Raw genomic sequence first — 23,233 nt, 5'->3', positions numbered from 1 at the left:
AAATAAAAAGGGTTCATTTTAATCCTTAAATAATGCCGTATCTTTCTAAATCCTATGCCTTATTATCATCGATACATTTATTTTTACGTCACACTATAGTTTTAATTGACTGCAGCTTCACGTATCACCATTCCAATAGATTAGCCCAAGTTAAACAGCTTTAACTGCAGATGGCAGCTTGGCTTTGTCCCTGGATTTTCTGAAGTCCATGGGCGACGGTAACCACTCACTATCAGGTGGACTGCACGCTCGTCTGCCTAATAAGGCAATAAAAAGAAGAAAAATAAATCGTCGTCCTAAACACGAGCATCACGCCGTAACAAATGACGCATATAATTATTCGTACTTATTAAAACACGATGAATGCACGATAATCTTCATATGAATCTCGGACGGTTGAGTAAAATCTCCGCACACGCGCCGTGACCGACACCAGCCAATCCATCAAAGTCCGCACGCTTTGTATTGGTCCAAGGACGATATATTCGAATTTGGAATACCAATTTCCCAATGTAAATAGCTGTCTTAAAAGATAGGTCTATCGAAGGTGAAGGCTATTTATTGGTCTGAGCGACATTTTGTTTAATACGCGACATTTATCTCTGTAATTAAAGGTCCGTTTTATTTGGTACTAGCTAACCCGTCGAACTTCGTAGCGAATAACTAATAATGTATTATGCCATGTAGCTAAGCTAAATATCACTTTACAATTAAAGCAGCAGAATCCAGGTGTATCGTAACTGATATATATTCTTTAGTTTACACAAAATAAATTTCTGAACACTCGCGTAAATATTTGACAACCAATATATGTGTGTGTTTTGTATTTACTGGTGGTAGGACCTTTTGTGAGTCAGCACGGGTAGGTACCACCGCCCTTCCTATTTCTGCCGTGATGCAGTAATGTGTTTCGATTTGAAGGGTGGGGCAGCCGTTGTAACTATACTGAGACCTTAGAACTTATATCTCAAGGTGAGTGACGCATTTACGTTGTGGATGTCTATGGGCTCCAGTAACCACTTAACACCAGGTGGGCTGTGAGCTGGTCCACCCCTATAAGCATTAAAAAAATACATTAAAATCGTATTTTGGATTTATTCTAGAAAGTATTTTCTTAAATGTTGTAAACAACGAGGCTCGTTAAATCTATATAACGTCCATGTTCGAGGGAGGGCTTGATTTACTGGCCGCTCCCTGCCCGTAGCGCCGCTATGTTCGGAGAAATAGCCCTTATACAACTCCAGGTCATAATGGAACCATCTCGAACGGTGATGTTCCAAAATTTATTATTTTCATTGACAACGTAGACAGACGTATAGATCGCCCACTTAAGCTGTGCTCGTAGATATTGCTTTGTAGACATTCGTCCTTGGAGTCCTTGACGTCCAGGCGAGGCCTTTCACGGTGTTTCCCAGACCTTTATCAAACGGTCTTTGGTTAGAATCCTCAGCAGTAGCCTGCGGTTTGGCTTTACCCCTGGCATTGCTGATGCCCATTGACAACTACCCCCACTAGATAGGCCGTATGACGACTCAAAGCTTTAAGAAGACACACTCGCCGTGCCTGCTAGTCAATAGGTCGTAGATTCGAGAATGGGGGCGTACGATGTTTTTAGTTTTTCCTTAAAGTTTAACACTACGAGAAGTCTGCTCACGAATGCTCATGGTTCACCTTCTATAACAGTATTTTTTGACGTAGACGGGCCGCTGTGATTGAATTAAAGCCGCTACCGTCTACAATTCTCCTAAACAAGTAAATTAAAATCATTGTCGAAAACAAAGTCCCTTAATTCCTGTCGAGATATTATCAATGAACTTCGGTCGATAGATTACTTTAACTTTTTCATTAAACGCAATTAGATATTAGTTACATAAGACACCCTACCATCTACCTACCACTTCTGGAAGGCCGTCTCGTTGTCCTGCACAGTTAGGTACCAACACCCTGCCTATTTCAGCAGTAATGCGTTTCGGTTTGAAGGGTGGGGCAGCTGTCGCACTGTAAGCCTGAGACGAATGGACGAGCTCATGACCTATCAGACCATAGACATCAACAATTTAAATGCCTTCAACTTGCTTTAGACAGGAGCTCTAAATCTTCGGTCTATAGTACGACTGCCCCGTGTTGACATCGAATTACCCTTTCCCAAAACATCGATTTCTCAAACGGATGGTACGTAACAAAAATAATCACGTCACTATTCTAGATAGATAAACAAATCTAATACTCACCGGCTTCCGTATCGCTAAAGCTAGACTCCATTTGACTACCGCATTATTGTAAAACGAATCCTGCAAAAACAAAAAAACAAAACATAAATAAACAACACTGAAGTGTTAAAGACATCGGCGCACAAACCATTATAATACCATTACTGATGGTAGGACGTCTTGCGAGTCCGCACGGTGAAGCAGTAATGCGTTTCGGTTTAAAGGGTGGGGCAGCCGTTATACTGTAAAAGCTGAGACCTTAGAACTCATACCTCAAGGTGGGTGGTGGCATTCTATGGGCTCCGGTAACCACTTAACACCAGGTGGGCCGTGAGCTCGTTCACCCATCTAAAAAAAAACGATATGACACTCGATGTTCTTCGGATCAAAGATGCGAATGTTCTAATCTCGCAGACAGATACCAAACTACCAAATAAACACGTGTCTAACACGTGTTGGTGAGCGTTCCATTTTGAATGGTGGGTAGCCGTCCTACAATTTCGATTTTAGCTACGCGTTTCAAAACGGAAGACGGCGTTCACGTTGCGATGTTAATGGACTCCGAACCACTTAGCACCATATTGGCTCCAACCATCGTGCTACGCTAATAATAGGTATAAGCACTCCTCAATCGCAGTTTTACGCAAAGCTAAATAAAAGACGTATAGCACTCGAGGACTGCCGCGGTAAAGCTATTGCAAAGCATTTTTTATCAACTTATGCAATTACAATTAGACAATAATAATTTAATATTAAAACAATAATAAAACAAGACCACGCTATATTTATAAACATTAACAAAAGCAAAACATTAACTGTCCCCTTCATACTCATAAGCTAGACCACGTGAGAGAGAGATGGGCAGACTTTTCATGATGCTCATGCAGTGCGACGTCACGCCGCGCGCTTATTCACAAATACTACACCAGCGCAACGTGTGAATGTGTTGAACGCGAGCTACATAGTAGGCGTAGTGGGGATGTCAGGTTATTTTCGTTACGGAATTTCTTGATTCAGGCGCCGCGCTCAAGGCCCGCGATAGAAGTTATGCAATAGCTTAAAAGATATAGGTCGTTAAACACGCTGGCGAGTGCGATAATAATTTTCAATAAAACAAATGCTCAACTGCAGTTAAATTTCAATTGTAAGAAGCCAAACGGACTTTGATAGCCAATATAATTATTTTTACATCGTCAGAGCAGCGTTCTCGAATGCGCGAATCGTAAAAGTTAAATTTTTACGTTCAAATAAACGAGCATGAAACAAATTTTAGTGGCATCGAGGACTAGTTTTATTCAAGAGGTCGTAAACACGACGTGGACCATGTGATGCCTTGTTGGTAAACGTATGTACAGACGATGTATGTCTTTGTTAGGTTGTCTTGGTATGAAATATGGTATGCGGCTTGCCTTTTAGCCCGCCAGATCTCCATTCGTACTGATAGATGGACACGTCATACCTCTGTCTGCCACAAAATACCTTGTGTGAACGTAGGCAATAAGCCTGCGCAATAATCAAGCATGCCTCAAGAAAACTAGCGCTATTTTTTTCATTATTTTTCCATCTAAGACGTGAAAACTTTAATGTTACACTAACTACGTCCTTATGATTTGTCAAAAAATAATTCTTATTGTGTTCATCTCGGCTTACCGCAGAATATTAAGGTTTGACAATTTGTTTGACTTGTCTTCACGATAAGAAGATTCATCATCATGGAAGGCATTCGGAACGCAGGTAAATACAAAATGTAAATAAATACGTGATTAAGCCGTAGAAGTCGTTGTGTTTCTCGCCGGATCTTCTCAGTGGGTCGCAATTCCGATCCGGTGGTAGATTCTGCGACGCACGGCTCTTGCTAGGGCTAGTTTTAGCAAATTCTCTCAGGTTGAGCCCGTGAGCTCACATACCCATCCGTGCAAAGCATGAATAGTCTCTTAGGCTACAAGCAAATAGGTAGGGGAGAAAAAGTCATACTAATCAGGTCTGAACCTCGCCAAATTCTGGAGGATTCTAATGTTCACCTCTCACAACAAGGACTCAAGATAATTAGCACCACTTCCCTAACAAAACAATATAAAATAAACAATTTTCAATTAACTGAAAATAATCGTTCTATTAGTGTTTTTTATCATAATTAGTGTGAATAAGAAAAAGTTCTCAATTTTCTGTTTAGAATTACTGTTCGCTGAAGTTAGAGAAGGCGCTGTTTTAGCAATCTAAACTCCTGGCCCGACTGATTGTCGACGATACGATGCGACACAGAGCGATGTTATTCCATTAGGATTAATTTTATTGATTTAAACGATCAAACAGGTTCGCTGAACATCTATATCTATTATATTATAAAGTTGAAGTTTTTGTTTGAACGCGCTAATCTCAGCGCAAATTATTTCAGTGTTAGATAGCCTATTCGTTGAGGAAGGCTACAGGCTCTATAACATCACGCTAAGATACAATACAAGCGGAGCACCAATAAGAATTTTCAAAATCGGGTTTTTTTTCCATTTTGAGAGCTTCCGCTGCGTGCGCTGCAGAAACGGTTAACATTTCCCTATAATAATGTATGTCAGAATTGCTCCCCTTTAAAAGATCTAAAAAAAGTCCGCAACAGCATTCTCTATATGTTACGTTTTTTATACTAACCATATTTGTTCTAAAATAAAGCATTATTTGTGAACTATTTATTCCACGCGGACGAAGTCGCAGGCAAAAGCTAGTATACTATATGAGCGTTCTTAAGCCCACGACCTCGCCTGAGAGACGCCAGAAAAATCGCCACGTTCGCCCTAAGCAACATCAGCTATTGAATAAATCGTACAACGTTTACAAATTGAATTGATTTAAAACGAAGAATCGCGCCCTCCCGCACAGTGTAGGAAGAAATGTTTTGTAAGCCCCCAGGGATGAGTCGCGGCAGTCTGTATTTTTTTGTATGAGCATAAACCGCATGTTCTGTGCAGCCGATTTTCTTTGGGTTTCTGCTGTGGAAGGATTTGCTTTTAAAACGTGTAAAGGAAATGCTTTTTTTTTTCTTTAATCATTCAAGAAACCTCATTCAGCATATAATGATGAGTGTAAGATTTATTTTTGTGCGTTTATGTTAATAATTCCCTCTCCCTCTCTTTCAACCACAGGTCTCCCAGAGCCTCGTCACAACATACGGTCCTGCGCGTCCAGGTCGAGACTCCCGCGAAACTGTGAAATATTCAAATCTCCGAGAGTCTGCGAGACTCACCACGGAAAATAAAAGAAACAATAGTTTTTCATATTTTCCGGTGAATTTAAAATCTTCGGGAGAACCAGATCCGAACACAGATCACCCGCTTTACAAAGAACCACTCTCCAATAGCCATCCACACGAACTTACAAACAAATTTTCCATTTCCGAACTTCAAAACGATCTCAACTCAAAATTATAAGAACAATTAATCATCTCGGCCATTTAAATTACCTTACTTTTTAATTAGCAAACCGCAGAACAGTCTGAATAATAAATAAACATCGGCACTCATTGAAAACTAAACTTTTCGCAATTAATCAAAATATAAACAATATTAGAACTGCCGGGGAGGCGAACTCATTAATAAAATATACTAATTAAAATACAATTGACGTTCTGAATGCCGACGTATTTCAATTAAAAGATTTCTCAATTAATTGTGATTAGGGAGAACAAGTTATTTGTACAAAAAATATTATACATTCAATATTAGGGAACAATTTTAATGATTAGGTTCATTTTTTTCTTTAAAAACGGTTCACAGACGACTGTATATGGAGCTCTGTTATTACTGGAAACAGAGTTTTATAGCCTTGGCCTACTATGTGTGATATTACAATATCATTTGTGTCTTTTACTGGTGGTAGGACCTCTTTTGAGTCCGCGCGGGTAGGTACCACCACCCCGCCTATTTCTGCCGCGAAGCCGTAATGCGTTTCGGTTTGAAGGGTGGGGCAGCAGTTGTAACTATAAAATCTGAGACCTTATAACTTATGTCTCGAAGTAGATGGCGCATTTACATTATAGATGTCTATGGGCCCCAGTAACCACTTAACACCAGGTGGGCTTTGAGCCCGTCCATCCATATAAGCAATAAAAAAATATATAAAAAAAGGTGTGAAAACCCTGGCGTAAAGCCGACATATACCTACTCAACCCACATCATGTTCACTCAGTACTAGAACGAATAGGCCCCAATATCGCAGTAACTATATAGACTACATACATAAATACATCGGAGGCGGTCATTAGTTTAGTGGCTAAACGAAACGCAGCACGATTCCCGAGAGATGGCAGCACGATTGCGGTGTCGTCGGAACTCGGCTAACTCCGTGCTACGACAGAGCCTAGTCGATGGAGGTGCGTAGACGCCATCACACTTACCAACCAGCCTTCTTGAAGAGCGGTGCTTCCGTCCTAAGAACTGTCATTCGTTATCGTTTGCTAACGTCAAGAGAAGATTTCTAAATTATTCTAAGACAACAAACGGGATTAGTGTACTCAATATTTCTCTTAGCTCGATCACCGTATCCGCCCCTAAAATGTCTGACGATGGTGTTAATAATTGTGGCTTCTCCGACAAACAGATAAATAACAAACAATTAAGCACAAAATTCTGTTCATGGAACGATTTTATTATTTTTTCTTAGACAGTTACTGACATATATAACGTGTAGGTTATTCAAAAAACGTATTTCTCAAAATCTCAATAAAGCAACAAAACATTACACATAAAATGAATCACATGAATTGAATGAACGAAGCGTGTTGCGGATAATATGTACTTTTAGGTTATTAAAATAATATTTTGTGTAAATATTTAGAAATAAAGCTTTGTTTTTTTTAGTCACGAATTAAAAAAAATATAAAATGAATCTAAGTCTTGCGGTGATTACGATCTAATTTCGTTTATTAAGCGCTTATTGATTTTAAGAAATTTGCAGTATTCACCAATATTAAATAACACGAGACGCGAACTAAACGGACACAACCTTTTCGGGGACAAACTATTGGAATAATGAATTAGTGAATTATCATGAAGCGCGTACGGGAGTCGGAACGGACGCCACTCCAATTAAGATATGGTTTAATTAAGCGAAAACCTTCTTTATGCTCCGCGACCCTCCGCTTGAAATATTGAGACACCGACGTGTATTTTATAGGTAAATATTATTCCAGGTTTACGCGTTGCACTGTAACTGATAAGAAAGATTTTATCTATATATTAATACGTGAAGCAAAAACTTTGTATCCCTTTTTACGAAAATTACGCGGACGGAAGAGTATAAAATTTTCCACACTTATAGAGAATATAGAGAAGAAGTGCAGAACGCTAATATATATTTTTTTTAAATAATGCGTAAAAGATACATTAAATGCATAAAGAAAACATTACACACACTACATACCATGTATTTGACGCACACACGCATGCATACTATTTATTATGAAACTTTTGTTCTTGACGTCCGTTGTCAAATTGAGATTAAATATTGTTTGTCTTTGTTAATAATATTTATAGTGTAGTCTTGGCGAAATTTGTGATTATAGAAGTATAAAATACAATCATAATAGTGTACAAATTAATTGTAGTCCAATTTCGCCTACTGCGGGACCTCTAGTTTAATTTAATTCAACTTGATATGAGACACCGTTTATCGGAACGCGTTAGAATTTGACATCTGTCAAAAAACAGCCCCGCGCTTTTTTTCTCTTCCTCTTCCTCCAGCGTCATTACATTCGTTTATCGTGTACACAATTAATTTTCAAATAAAGGAGTTTTGTGCGGACCATTTAGTTTGATTTGTTAACAGTAACAGAAGTTATGCTATTTTGAAACCAAGAATGCAATTTATCAGTTATTATTATTACCATTGGTTAATTAAATGTTAAAACAATCTTCACATCACGGTATTACAAGAGCGCTCTGATATGTCTCTCAATAAATCATTATTATCAAAGTGCGTATTAACAGAGCGCAACATAAATATTTGGTCTTTGAACCTATGAAGTTGCCATTTTACAATACTGGCCATTAGAAACGTATATAGCGACGAGTATATAGCGGTATACTAGCGACCCGCCCTCGCTTCGTTTCGGAAACTGTAATTTATTATTGATTTCTCCATTATTTAATGGATGTTATTATACATATAAAACTTCCTCTTCAATCACTCTATTAAAAAAAACCGCATCAAAATCCGTTGCGTAGTTTTAAAGATTTAAGCATACATAGGGATATAGGGACAGAGAAAGCGACTTTTTTTTATACTATGCAGTGATACGGCTGACAATAAATTCTAAATTTAATTGTTTTTTTAATATGTACCGGGAATTAAATTTTCAAATTTACTCATTTGTTTATTTATTAGGGTCTTGTTTTCACTGCGTTTGTATCTTTTTTATTAAAGAAAGAAAGAAAGAAAGAAAGAAAGAAAATCTTTATTCGCCAGAAATATAGTTTACAAGATATTATGGATATAGGACATAGTTTCATATATTTCGCCTGTTTAGGCATACGAAAATTTAACTTATTTTTATATTAATTCTAACACAAAATTTACTAAATCTATCTATTTTTACATTCTATCACTTCTTATTCTAATATTTTATTATGTACAACACTTATCATTTAAAAATTCTTGGACACTATAATAAGCATTATCTATTAGCCATAACTATAATTTTCTTTTAAATTGAGTTAGTGGAAGATCTCTTATGCTGTTTGGTATCTTATTAAATATTCTGATAGTCATAGGATAACAGTTTGTATGGTAGTAGCGAGTATTTATATTAGGTAACATTAGTTTAGTAGGGTATCTTTTATTAAATTGACAGTACTCACCATACGATTTATATAATTGTGGGTGCTTTTTAACAAACAAACAACATTCTTGTATATATATGGATGGTACAGTTAAAATATTATGTTTTTGGAAGAATGGTTTACAAGAAGTCAGAGGATGAATATTGCACATGGCACGAACACATTGCTTTTGTGCAATGAACACTCTATTTATGTGACTAGAATTTCCCCAGAGGGGTATACAGTATCTGATATTTGAGGCGACATATCCATGATAGGCCTGTAATGCAGTTTTTTGATTACATATTGTAATCTAAAAACATTTGTAAGTCGCCAAAGTGCATATGAGAATCAATTAATTTTACTACAAATAATATCTATGTGAAGATTCCAACTACATTGATTATCCACATTAATATAGACACGATAAAAATATGAGTAAGTAATTAAAAGAATGGTATGTGTATATGTAGATTATGCGTGTCATGTCAGACATCGTAGGGGCGAATAGAGTGATCGAGCTAAGAGAAATATTGAATACACCAATCACGTTTATTTCTTTTCTTCTTAGAACAATTTAGAAATCTTCTCTTGACTTTAGCAAACGAAAACGAATGACAGTTCTTAGGACGGAGGCACCGCTCTTATAATTGCAGATGTCCATGATCAACGCCAACCACTAACGATCAGGTCAACCAGCCGTGCGCGCCAATAAAAGCTAATAATAAAAGTCTAATCTTAAACTTCACATCTGAGATTCTCTAACCTAATTTCGAGCTCAAGAGCTTTTGCCGCGTCGTATCAATCGCTAGTACGTTGATGTAATCAACCACCCTTCGCTCTAATGACACTCGACTTTCCATAAAAGGGTTGCTTTAAGAGACAACGTTTTGTCTGCTATATAGCAAACTGTTCTTAGAAACACTTTACAGCGTAGGACACTAAACTAATGAGCAAGTTAAAATTTCATCGAAGAAATTGCAGGTGTTTAACTGATCCCTGGTTTCTGTAGACCAATATTTCATAACAATAAGCTTTCGTGTATTGAATTGGATTTTATTATAAAGCTATCGAATTTCATAATTTACATCTTATTAGGTTTCAATCGGTATTTATTTCATGAAAACAATTTAAGATGAGTATATTTTTAAGGTGAATTTTTATGGTACATTTTGTATTATTAAATTTATATATACACATACAATAGAGGTGGATGTACATATGTGCGTATTGTGGTGCTTTTCTTGTTTTTTTGTTTACTTAAATTTATAATTTTCTTTATGTTTCTTTGTTCACTTTCTACTTATGTGTGTATATGTGATTTTGATGGTAGTATCTTTTTGTTTGAGCTATATTTTATATATAGTATGTTTGATTTGTACTGTTGGTTTCCCAAATAAATAAATATTTGTTTTATCCATGCCTTCCTTCCCCGTCAATTACTTAATCTATCCTATATCTTAAGTAGTCAATTGATTGCTTCAACCAATGATTGCAACGAAGTACACTAGCGGTACTCGCGCGCTTCGCTGGGCAAATAAAATTAACATTATGATTTATTGTCATTATTATTATGGAGTTCAACACTCATATATTAGCCTATCCAATAAGTACATATATTTTCAACACGGATACCAAGTTTCAAGTCAATCGGATGCATGGTTCAGTAGTTATAACGGAACATCCGTAAAAACCACGGTAGATCTATATATTAGTATAGATAAGGTTGGATTTTTGGCGTTGTCGTTTTATGAAAACATTTCTTAAAATAAAGAACAAAAAGAATCGTTTTTACAATGTTTTATGAGCTTCGTTCGTTATCTAAAATGTTGTAGCCTTATTAGTAAAAGATGTAACATAGGAGATGTTTTGCCGTGATTTTTCTTATTAATTAGCTTCAAAAAAGAACGAATCACAAAAAAGATACGAAAAAAAAATTAAAACAGTAATCTTTAATAACAATTCGAACTTTGTCCTGTGAGTCCTGCTTAGGATGTAAAGGCAAAGGTATAAAAAAACTATGGTCATCGGTCATTATTAGATACCAGTGAAAATTCAAGTTAAAAATTAATTTAAAAATTCCTTTGCACAGATAGCAAAGGTCGAGTTATTAAAAAACGTATTTACAATCAAATACTATCTCGCACTCGAGAAAATGCACAGGAACAAAAAGATTCTCAAGCATCAAGGTCTACTTTCATATCAGCTCGTGAACAAACTGGGTTATCTAAAGATAGAATCTGTATCGAGGCTTATACTGAAACGGCTAATGTTTCCCGAAGGCTATTCTTGGAAGCCTTGACCTGCAACGGTGGGCGATTTCCACTTTCACTGCTCCCACACATGCTGTGCGCTAATTCTGTACTCTATCTGTTTCTATTCTATTCTGTCTGATAATAAAAATCAAAACAAAATTATAATTTGCATAATTACTGGTGGTAGGACCTCTTGTGAGTCCGCACGGGTAGGTACCACCGTCCTGCCTATTTCTGCCGTGGAGCAATAAAGCATTTCAGCTTGAAGGGTGGGACAGCCGTTGTAACTATACTGATACCTTAGAACTTAAATCTCGAGGTGGGTGGCGCATTTAGGTTGTAGATGTCTATGGGCTCCGGTAACCACTTAACACCAGGTGGGCTATGAGCTCGTCTACCCATCTAAGCAATAAAATAAAATAAAAATAAAAAGTCCTCGACACATTAACATTTACCAGTCCTTAGTATTATTATAACTCTCGCCTAATTTATAATATTACATATTTACCTACGAAACTGCCGTTAAGCTTATAGAAAGTTAAAAGTCATTTGTTATTTCCATGACTCAAAATATACATCATAATATCGATGCATCTCTGCCAGCCAGTGGTAATTTTTCAATGACCTTCATGAAGAAGTCAAGTGTACAAAATACAACAAACTCTATAAAGGCATTTTGTTCTGCATCTCAGGTATTGATATTTTTCCCTGGCAAGTCTGTCGACGCAAGATCTGAAAAGTAGAGTGGATGGTGTACAACTTCCAACCCTAGCTAGCTAGCTAGATAAGAGACCGACTGTTGTGCCGTATAAGATCGAGCAATATCTTACTTTACTGGTGGACCTTTTGTGAGTCCGCACGGGTAGGTACTACCACCCCACCTATTTCTGCCGTGAAGCAGCAATACGTTTCGGTTTGAAGGGTGGGGCAGCCGTTGTGACTATACTGAGACCTTAGAGCTGCTCAAGTTGGGTGGCGCATTAACCTTGTAGATGTCTGTGGGCTACAGTGACCACTTCATATCAGGCGGGCTGTGAGCTCGCCCACCCTACGAAGCAATAAATAAAAAAACATTGTGTCCAGTTCCTCGCAGTACACATACGCAGTAATGCTGGTGCCATTTCGTAAGAAGCTGTGATGAATTATACCAGCACTGGACTACCAAGGAAAAGATGGCGGAACATCGTGAGACGCATCAAGTTTGCCCCATCCAACACTAAATGACGATCACGACCACTCTGTCAAAAGTGACACGATTGAGGAGAAGAAGGACTATCAAACAGTGACCATGAGTTTTTTCAGGATAAGTTTTCGGTTGGTGCATTGCCTGGTAAACTAGCTATTAGTTTCGTGGACTATCCAGGTCAAAAAGCTGTTTTATTTCTGCCCACGGACGTCCACTGCTGGCCACCACCGCAGTTCGCCACAATAGCCGATAGTCCGATGCAGAATGCCTCCAGCGGATTCCTGCGACTTTTAGCTTATTCATGTAAATAAAGTCCTGTGCAGACCATACGAAAAAAGAAACGAATATCAGTAACATAGCATCAAGCAAGCTGTGCACTTGAGTAACACAAATTTTTCGATATAATCACGTTTATTATTCTACTTGTACAATTTTCCACGCTACGACGACACATTTCAGTTTTCATGGTCACGGAGGACTAAGGTGCTATTCTGAATAATATATAATTTTTTTATTGGTTGGATGGGTGGACGAGCTCACAGCCCACCTGGTGTTAAGTGGTTACTGGAGCCGATAGACATCTACAACGTAAATGCGCTACCCACCTTGAGATATAAGTTCTAAGCTCTCAAGTATAGTTACAACGGCTGTCCCACCCTTCAAACCGAAACGCATTACTGCTTCACGGCAGAAATAGGTAGGGTGGTGGTACCTACTCGAGCGGCCTATATAGAGGTCCTACCACCAGTAATAATATGGAGAAACGAATTATAGCTCGCCTCTTTGGAGTGGTTAAAGGAGCTAATGAAAAGTTCATGATTGCCACCATCCACTCTGAAAGCCCTGTCAAAGCCCTGTACATAACGGCTGTTCCATCTTCAAATCAGCGATGACAGTTCCGTTGGGGAAACCAGCTCCATAGACACAACCCACTGAGTTTCCTTCGTACGTTTCGCTGGTTGATTCTGCGAAGCACTGCTCTTGTTAGGGCCAATGGTAGAACATTCTCAGCGCATTCTTGGGGCTCAGGTTAAGCCCCTACCAGTCATAGTAGAATAGCCCCTCAGTCTACCAGCAAATAGGAAAGAAAAAAACCCATCGTGGTAGTGATTCCCCACGGACTTCACAAACCACAAGTACTTAAACTAAACAGATGCACATCGTATTTATTCAAAATAATAGTCAACTATTCTAAAACATATAACCGTTCGCGTCCATTCAATACTGAATCGAAAGGTCTAAATATAGTAGGTCTAAATTAGCTTCAAGCGAAAGTACTATGCGACCTGCAGTTTATTCCTGAACCGCCCCTGACCTTATGAACGACGGCTGCTTAATGAGATTTTATGAGACCTGTTGGCTGATGTTGTAATTTAAGATCATAAGGTCAACGTTATTTGGTTTTTATGCTTAGTCAAATAGAACACAGATGACATTTATAGAGATAGAAGACAATGTGACAACCGCCTACCGCCCGCCACCGAAGTAAAGTTCATCCATCCTACCTGGAGCCACTGAGATCATCCACAGTGCGTTTCTAGGGACCTTTTTTGCCACGTACCATCCGTCTTTGGAAAGAGCTCCCCTCCACTGTGGTTCCTGAGCGCTGTGACATGTCCTTCTTCAAACGAGGTTTGCGGAGAGTACTTAACGGTAGGCAGTGGTTTGGCTCCGCCCTGGCATTGCTGACGTCCATAGGCGACGGTAATCACTCATCATCAGATGAGCTTTACGCTCGTCTGCTTACAAAGGCAATAAAAAAAATGTGAAACCTTTCTCATCTCAATCATTAGTCGAAGAGGTCTTTCAACAACTGAAGGTAAAACAATTGATTTAACTCTCAGTTTTCCACCCGGGAAAGCATAATTTATGTTTTTAGTTATTTTTAGTCGACCTAATTTGGCATAACTGCAGCAAACAATTCACTGCAAAAAACAAAACTATTCTCGTTACGTCATTTTATTGCACGACTATACGAAGACAGAGAAAGAGAGCTCTTTATCTCTCTCTCCCTTTACGGCTCGAAAATACAAAATTTATGAATTACCCGTGACGTCTGGAACACAGCATGACGTATTGTCAGCCCGATTCAACGACCAATCACAGTCTAATACGTAATGCAACAGAAATAGGACGAGTAACCACTGTCGTGAGTAGGGCTGTCAAACATCGAAAATATAAGCTTTTGCGTAAATCACCATCCATAACTCCATGATTTGCAAACAAAGTAAATTGTCGCTTCGTAAAAAGGTGACCCTGTATGAAACTTGCACAAGTTCTTTCATGACCTATGCAAGCGTAGTGTTCGCTTAAGCGGCTTGCAGGCAAACCTAAATTCTCTCCAGGTCACGACGAAGAGTTCGACAAGCGAATTAGCCCATAGATACAACCCACTGTAAGTATACCCCCCATCTTCTCAGTAAGTCACGATTTCGATCCCGTGCTAGATTCAGCGAAGTACTTCTCTTGCTAAGGCCAGTGTTAGCAAGCTCTCTCAGATTGAGCCCGTGAGCTGACTTACCAGCCATAGCGTAGCTAGATAGCCACTTAGGCTACCAACGATTAGGTAAGAAAAAAGAAAAAGATTATCAAGAAATAAATGCCACCGCACTTCCAATGCCAAAATTTATTTATTGATAACATTTCATTAATTTTTATACATTGGCAGACCTAAGGCATTCTCTACCAGTCCACCAAAGGCAATGCATTGGAAATAATAGGAAGTGCATTGAAATAAAAATTAAACACAATTAATACTCAAAAAATACATACAATGCATGTGTAAGTGTAAAAACATGTCATTTATGCAATATTCAAATTATTCAAACGGGAAATATTAAAATCAACTTAATGAAAACAAATATAAAATCAATTCAAATAATGATTCCGCAAATTTTGCGAATTTTCCTTTATATATTTTTCCATTATGTAGATAGTTGGTTGAATAAGCTCGCGCCCTACCTAATGTTCAATGACTCCTGGAACTCATAGATCTCACAATATGCATATAACCTTGAGACCTAAGTTCGAAATCTCAATTGTATAACGATTGTTCCACCGTTCAAACCAGGACATATGACTGCTTCGCGGTACCATTAGGTAGGGCAAATAAAGAAATAATTAAATTACTATATATTTTTAACAATATGTTCGACAACCCTGAATGCAGGTCGGTTCTCGGCCGAGCCCGTTCTATTTCCGTCCGTGACGTCACTGGCACGCCCCCGTGACGCAGCCGAGCTAAAACTTCACAGAAATTTCTCTATAACAACGGATATTCTGACGTGTGAATAGTGCATGTGAATAGTGCTGCCCATACTATAATAATTGAAGTAACAATCACGTATGTACAATGATTGTAGCTTTCGTAAAATAAAAGGATCCGGTGAGAATCTGAATCGCGCTAGAGACATTTTCAGGATATGTTTTCGGGAGGTCGAACCTCCTAGGAGACGTCCGGGCCAGGAGGATACGCGGTGTATGTATGTTGGACGTGACGATCTGCAGATATTGAGGACATTTACACAGACCCAAGTCCAAACAACAACGCTAAAACAGTCGCTCAGCCCATGGAAAACCTCCCCTTATCGCTTCCTATAACAGCTATCCTAATTAGCAAGTCGTAATGCGTCATTACTTCACAGCAGAAATAAGCCAAACGGTATGCGGAATACAATACCTCAATTTTTATATTTATACCTTGTTTCCCCCTATAAGGCTTTTAGATATTGTTTTAAATTAAGTCGTCGTGGCTTAAAGGATGAGACTACAAATTTGTGTACTTCATACGTATTCACGGAAGACGTTAACAAATCAGTTGCGCATTGTTTATAAATTTACGTAACTTATTGCTAAAATCAATTGTCACTACAGGTATCCGTGGTGCATTTTTAAATACTAGTGGTCCCCCGATAGTTGAAATTCAACTATAATTAATCGAAATTATAAGTTTGTACACTATTATGTATTATAAAACCAAAGTGCGCTTGGTGCGGGCACTGATCTTTCCCATATTCCTCTACGGGGCGGAGACATGGTGCATAAAAAGCCGGGACATCAAAAAGATCGATGCCTTTGAAATGTGGGTGTGACTGAGGATGCTGCGAATACCGTGGACTGCCATGAGAACAAACGAGTCCATTCTAAGGCAGCTGGACATCCGAAAAAGGCTCTCTTCCATCTGCCGGGAACGTGTTATGAGCTTCTTCGGATACATCATGCGGTCTCCCAGACATGAATTAGACAAGCTCATAATTACGGGTCGAATAGAAGGCAAGCGCGCCGTGGGCAGAACACCAGCCAGATGGTCAGATCTGGCAAGAGAAGCACTCGGTGGTAGTCTGTACCATGCAGTCCATGCCACCCATGATCGAACACATTGGAAGTACGTCGCATGTGGTCGCAATCCTCAGTAGTGAGGGAACGATATAGAAGACACTATTATGATTCTATTGTCAAAGCTATATCACAGATTTCGCCAAGACTACACTTTAGACAAATATTAATAAAGATTAACAATATTAATCTATTCTCAATTTGACCACAGACTATATGCAATAAGAAAGGCATGCGTGTGTGCGCCAATACATGGTAATGTGTGTAATGTTGTTTTTTATTGATTTAATGTATTTTTTATGCATAATTAAAAAAATATTAAGATTCTGCGCTCCTTCTCTATATGTTCTATAAGTGTGGGAAATTTCATACTCCTCCGTCCGCGCAATTATCGTAAAAAGGGGTACAACGTTTTTGCTTCACGTATTAACTAGGTGACCCGGCGAACTTTGTTCCGCCTTAGAGGCAATAAATGAGCAGACTTTTGATTTTATCAAGATCAATTTTTTTATTTGGATAATTAATGTAAATTAAAAAAGCAAGTATTTCAATGATACTTTATTGGGTATGTATTTTAGCTGTTATTATTATTATTATAGTTTATTGTTCTTCTACAGTCCTTACAGTCCTACAGTATTTTGTTTATTTTTAATTGTAACAGTATTTATGGCCAGACTAAGTATATAGATTGTATAGATAATTTTCTACGACTTATCATCTTGTTATAAAATAAACGCCCCTTGTTACACTGTTTAAAGAGAATCGATGAGCATCGTCAGCAGTAGGCAGCTGACCACTTACCATCGGAAGGGCCTCAACCGAGTTCCAATAACAAAAACCAATAACAATGAAATTCGCAGTAACATATTTTAATCAATAAAACAATTCAGATCGATACGTGATTAAAATCAGATCGAAAACCATCAAGTCATGGCTGTATTCGTGGAAAACGATTCGGAATTCTCAACATCAATCATCAACATTATTATATATAATAAAAAAATAGAATCCGGTATGTCTGAACATTGAATATTTTTTATAAAAATAGAAAGTTACTAAAGAAGAGTAATAGAACAGAAACCAGCCATCCTTTTAATTATTGTCGGTCAGTCTGTTTGTTCGCGCACATCTCCGGATCTGGTAAATTAACTTCCGTGGTTGCTTTTTCAGTTTCAGAATTTAATTAACAACCAAATACAGCATTGGTATAACAGGATATTCGATAAAAACACTTTTTTTTTATTGCTTAGATGGATGGACGAGCTCACAGCCCACCTGGTGTTAAGTGGTTATTGGAGCCCATAGACACCTATTACTGCTTCACCGCAGAAATAGGCAGGGCGGTGGTATCTACCCGTGCGGACTCACAAGAGGTCCTACCACGAGTACATAACTTTAAAATTGCTATTAAATGTTAAAATCTATATGGCAAACATCGTAATACGAAAGTCTGTCTGACTGAAAAAAAAAGCTGACCCGACCGTGCGGCTCTAGTGCCGAGATCTAGAATTGGCATTGCATTGGCAGGTCGATCTGTCAGCGGCAAGCGACGTCGCGGTCTGAGGCTATGGTGCGATAGACATCTACGCGGTCACGGACTGACATTCACTTGAAGCGGCGATGTGACAACAAGCTAAACGAAAAACATGTTTCGATTTAGAACAAAAAAAACTACATATTTTTTTTTATGTAGATATTGTTTTCTGTCAATAAATTAATAAACAAGAATTCCACATGACCACGACTGCTGTGAGCAACCGACTATGATGATGATTGTTATTGAGTGATTAATTCTTAGTATACAAAATCTGAAGATACTTAAAGGACCGAATAGAAAGATAATTTTTTTTCTAAAGTCTTATTACTATACAAATAATGTTATAGTCCAATTTTTCGACCTATACAGTCCTAGATTGATAAAAATACCGCAATGTAATGTAATAAAAATATTTAAAAAATTATATTACAATACGAAGATAATTTGAGCATCGTTTAGATCATTCTTTTTTTAATTTATTGCTTAGATGGGTGGACGAGCTCACAGCCCACCTGGTGTTAAGTGGTTACAGTCGTTTGTGGTTCATACAATAAACACAATACAAACCAAAAGCTATCATTCGTATAGACAGACATTGTTGGATACTTCGTATGTTTCTCTAAATATCTTTTGTCTCTTTAAATGTTGTATGTTTTTGATGTTATTAATATTAATTTTTGTGTTAATGTTATTGTTAATGATTTTCGTTTTGCACAAACATCTAACAAATTATTCTTTAACGAGATACACGGAAAAGCCATAATGAATACTTTAGACACATTTTCAGATTTCTCCGGAAAACTCTTTCGCCTGACGGATAGCGTTTTATTTATTTTTTATTTTTTTATTGCCCTTGTAGGCAGACGAGCATACGGCCCACCTGATGGTGAGTGGTTACCGTCGCCCATGGACTTCAGCAATGCCAGGGGCAGAGCCAAGCCGCTGCCTACCGCTTAATACTCTCCACAAGCCTCGTTTGAAGAAGGACATGTCATAGCGCTCGGGAAACACCGTGGAGGGGAGTTCATTCCATAACCGGATGGTACGTGGCAAAAAAGACCTCTGGAAACGCACTGTCGATGACCGCAGTGGCTCCAGGTAGTATGGATGAACTCTACTCCGGTGGCGGGCGGTGCGATGGTAAAAACGAGATGCCGGTATCATCTCGAACAATTCCTTAGAGCACTCCCCATGGAATATACGGTACAAATCAAATCAAAGTTTATTGTTGCGTCTTCAAATCAAAGCTTATTGAAGACGACGATATCAATTTTAATTTTATTTCAAACACCCTTAGCGTATACCAAAATCAGCGCTTTTATGTTTTGCTGTTCGTAAAACAAAGAAGAATCGACAAAACAAATGCATTTCCACTTAACGCAGGCTATTTAAGAACATTGCATCCCAAAACGAGGGGCGTGTTCGTAACGGGCGAACGCTTTCAGTGCTAATATCTGTTCCGGACATTAGTGCGAGTTCTTGTTGATGTATTTACTTTCTAATACTGACCCACATTAAAAAGTATTACAGCTTTTATTTCTGGTAAGAAGAAAGTAAGGCGTAAACACGTTTTACCCGACTTTGGTCAAACCGAAGACGGGTTTGTAATTTTAGCAGCTTTATTTAGAGGCTTTAGTAACATCGTTTTGCATAATCTTGTTGCGAAGTGTTCTTTGAACGTTATTCATTTAACATCGGGCGAGCGGTAAGTTGACTTTTTTTTTATTGCTTAGGTGGATGGACGGTCTCACAGCCCACCTGGTGTTAAGTGGTTACTGGAACCCATAGACATCTACAACGTAAATGCGCCACCCACCTTGAGATATAAGTTCTAAGATCTCAGTATAGTTACAACGGCTACCCCTTCGAACCGAAACGCATTACTGTTTCACAGCGGAAATAGGCGGGGTGGTGGTACCTACCCGTGTGGACTCACAAGAGGTCCTACCACCAGTGATTACGCAAATTATAATTTTTCGGGTTTCATTTTTATTACACGATGTTATTCCTTCACCGTGGAAGTCAATCGTGAACATTTGTTGAGTACTCAACTAACTCACATATTTGTACTAAAATAAATAAAGAGACAATTTAAAATGCATTGTTTAATTGTATTTAATTTATACCGTCGCTATAGGGATTTAACCAGCATGGCCCCATCGAATACATTAACATAATTAATCCTTAGGGTCACACAATACTATCAAGTGCTTCTTCAGATCTCCTGATTTATATCTAGAGATTAAAAAAATTGGTAAATATACAAATAACAAACAAATATTTCCTCTTTATAATATTAGTATAGAAGTATAAATTAAGACAAACTATTCTCATTAAGCATTAATTTAAAATAATTAACGTCTTAGCTCGCTCAGGTAGTTACTACATCCCTGCTCTTATTCATACTACACAGTTGAGGCTTAGACCTTACGTATCAAGGTGAGTGGCAGCGACCACTTAGGGTATCTATGGGCTGTGTTCTTGCAAACGTATAACTAATAAAAAATATCTTCAAAAAAACTTGTGTCGTGCAAAAACACAAAAACAATCACAAAACACAGCACGCCGCTATTACGCGCTCGTAAAATTTCAATTACAACAACAACAACAAACAACAGGATCACAATAAAATAATAAGTTTTAATAGTTTCACGTCCACTAGACTCTCGTACGCACATACGCAAAGTTTAAAACAGTCTAATAATCGTTAATTGCGAGGGCCCCGGCGCACTTAACACAAACTAATCCCTCCGCCCTAACCCGAAACCGTTTAAGGATTAGCAGCCACCAGAACTAAAACACACAGAACAGTTTCTGATACAGACTTTATACTAATTATAAGTTGCCTCGTTGCTCTGGTGGTTATCGATCCTGACTACTGTACCACGGGATCCGAGCTAGATACTCGGTCGGAGTAAAAAAAAATATTTCACATTTTTTTATTTATAGCTTCGGTGTGTAGACGAGCTCACGGACCACCTTATGTTTTAGTGTTTACCAAAGCCCATAGACATTTACAACGTAAATGCCATCAGCCACCTTGAGACATAAGTTGGAAGATCTTACTTTTAACAGTACAACGGCTGCTTCCCCCTTCAAACCGAAACGCATTACTGATTCACGGCAGAAATAGGCAGGGTGGTGGTACCTGCCCGCGCGGAGTGACAAGACGTCCTACCACCAGTAATTACGCAAATTATAATTTTTGCGGGTTTGATTTTTATTACACACTAGCTGAACCGGCAGACTTCGTAATGCCTCAATCGATAAATGAAAGACCTAAACTTTTGTATAAAATTAACTTAAAAACAAACAAAAGAAATCAGCCCGACGGGGGACACATCAAAGGGAAAACAAAATTGCTATTGTTATTTAATTCCGAGTATTTTCATATTTATCTACCTTTTAAACCTTCTCTGGACTTCCACAAATAATTCAAGACCAAAATTAGCCAAATCGGTCCAGCCGTTCTCGAGTTTTAGCGAGACTAACGAACAGCAATTCATTTTTATATATATAGATTAGTTAAATTCAATCCACAATAACCAAAGTAGAGATTATTAATAAATTCTTATAACTGGCCTGGCAGGGATTCCAAAACCGCGGTTTTCGTGTCTTACAAATCAAAGGTCATATGAATGTGTTAAATTTTTATTTGAACCTGACATATTTAGTGAAGGCCACCTCTAAGGGATTTGTTCGAAATCAAATCATAAAACCATTAGAAGTAAATGTGTGCGTTAATGGCGCCGACGGCGATCGATTCCCAGGTGAAGTTCATACCGTAAACAAATTAACATGACATTAACTTAATTATCTATACGTTACTTTTGTGTTTACTTAAATTACAAAGGATTACATTCTTAATTGGGTGTTAAGATATATGAAAAGGTGTTTAATGTATGTTGTTTAAATAAGCCATTGGAATTGCTAAATTCCAGTTATTAAATTAGTTTATTTTAATGATAGTAAACGCTAATTGAATAATACCAGTTACGATATTTAAGCTATTATGATTAGATCACTAAACAACATTTTGTTTTAAAAAAATATGGTTTAAAAAAACTAACAAAATACGCTTTTATAGAAATTCCAACTAAAAAATAGAAAATAAATTTTAATAAATTTGAATTAAAAATAGTGTAAGATAAAATGATTTTATTGTAAAAAAGCGTGATAAATAGTGTCATAAGAGATTCGTTTAATTAACCCATTTGCCTATTGTATTATAAATTCAATAACAATGATACTTAAAGAATTTACACCAATCGCGCAGAGTAGCTGACACGCATATTTTTTTGCGTAAAATGTTAATGTAAATATTTTAGTATTGCAAATGTATAGAGTTTTATAATTGTCCCTGGAAATAAGTGTAATTAACGGAAGTAAGTGCATTTTCAGAGATCTTTTTTGCCACGTACCATCCGGCTATGGAATGAGCTCCCCTCCACGGTGTTTCCTGAACGCTATGACATGTCCTTCTTCAAACGAGGCTTGTGGAGAGTATTAAGCGGTAGGCAGCGGTTTGGCTCTGCCCCTGGCATTGCTGAAGTCCATGGGCGACGGTAACCACTCACCATCAGGTGGGCCGTACGCTCGTCTGCCTACAAGGGCAATAAAAAAAAAAACTTGTGTTTATTGACACGACGACAATTACAATAAATAAATCGCAAATGATAAATTCCATTATCCGACGTTTCGCACGCAATTATATGTGTAGTTGATAGCTTGTTGATGGCGGGGACAACGGTCTCTAGAGAGTGAGAAGTGACAGTCAGCTGTTTCCTGCTGCTATTTAAATATAAATCAGAGCTCCCTAGTATAACGGCCGTCTGGTGTAGTGGTAAGTGACATGGTCACTACATACGGGGGTCGCGGGTTCGAATCCCGCCAAGGGAAGATAT

At 38.0% G+C, this 23,233-nt stretch overlaps 1 protein-coding gene across 1 annotated transcript in view; it reads right to left on the bottom strand.

The window, feature by feature from the left end:
• mmd (disintegrin and metalloproteinase domain-containing protein mind-meld) overlaps positions 1–23,233 on the bottom strand; it is a 937,314-nt gene that overhangs the window by 905,501 nt on the left and 8,580 nt on the right. The window contains exon 2 of the mRNA XM_089730674.1: positions 2,232–2,291. Within this exon, the coding sequence (XP_089586800.1) occupies positions 2,232–2,262 (31 nt within the window). The 5' untranslated portion in view covers positions 2,263–2,291. The remainder of the gene's footprint in view (positions 1–2,231; positions 2,292–23,233) is intronic.

This window comes from Bombyx mandarina, chromosome 10, assembly GCF_030267445.1.
Source record: "Bombyx mandarina strain Sakado chromosome 10, ASM3026744v2".
In the NCBI taxonomy this organism is placed as follows: domain Eukaryota; kingdom Metazoa; phylum Arthropoda; class Insecta; order Lepidoptera; family Bombycidae; genus Bombyx; species Bombyx mandarina.
The sequence above is the reverse complement of the archived record's forward strand: the minus strand, read 5'-3'. Positions and strand labels throughout refer to the sequence as shown.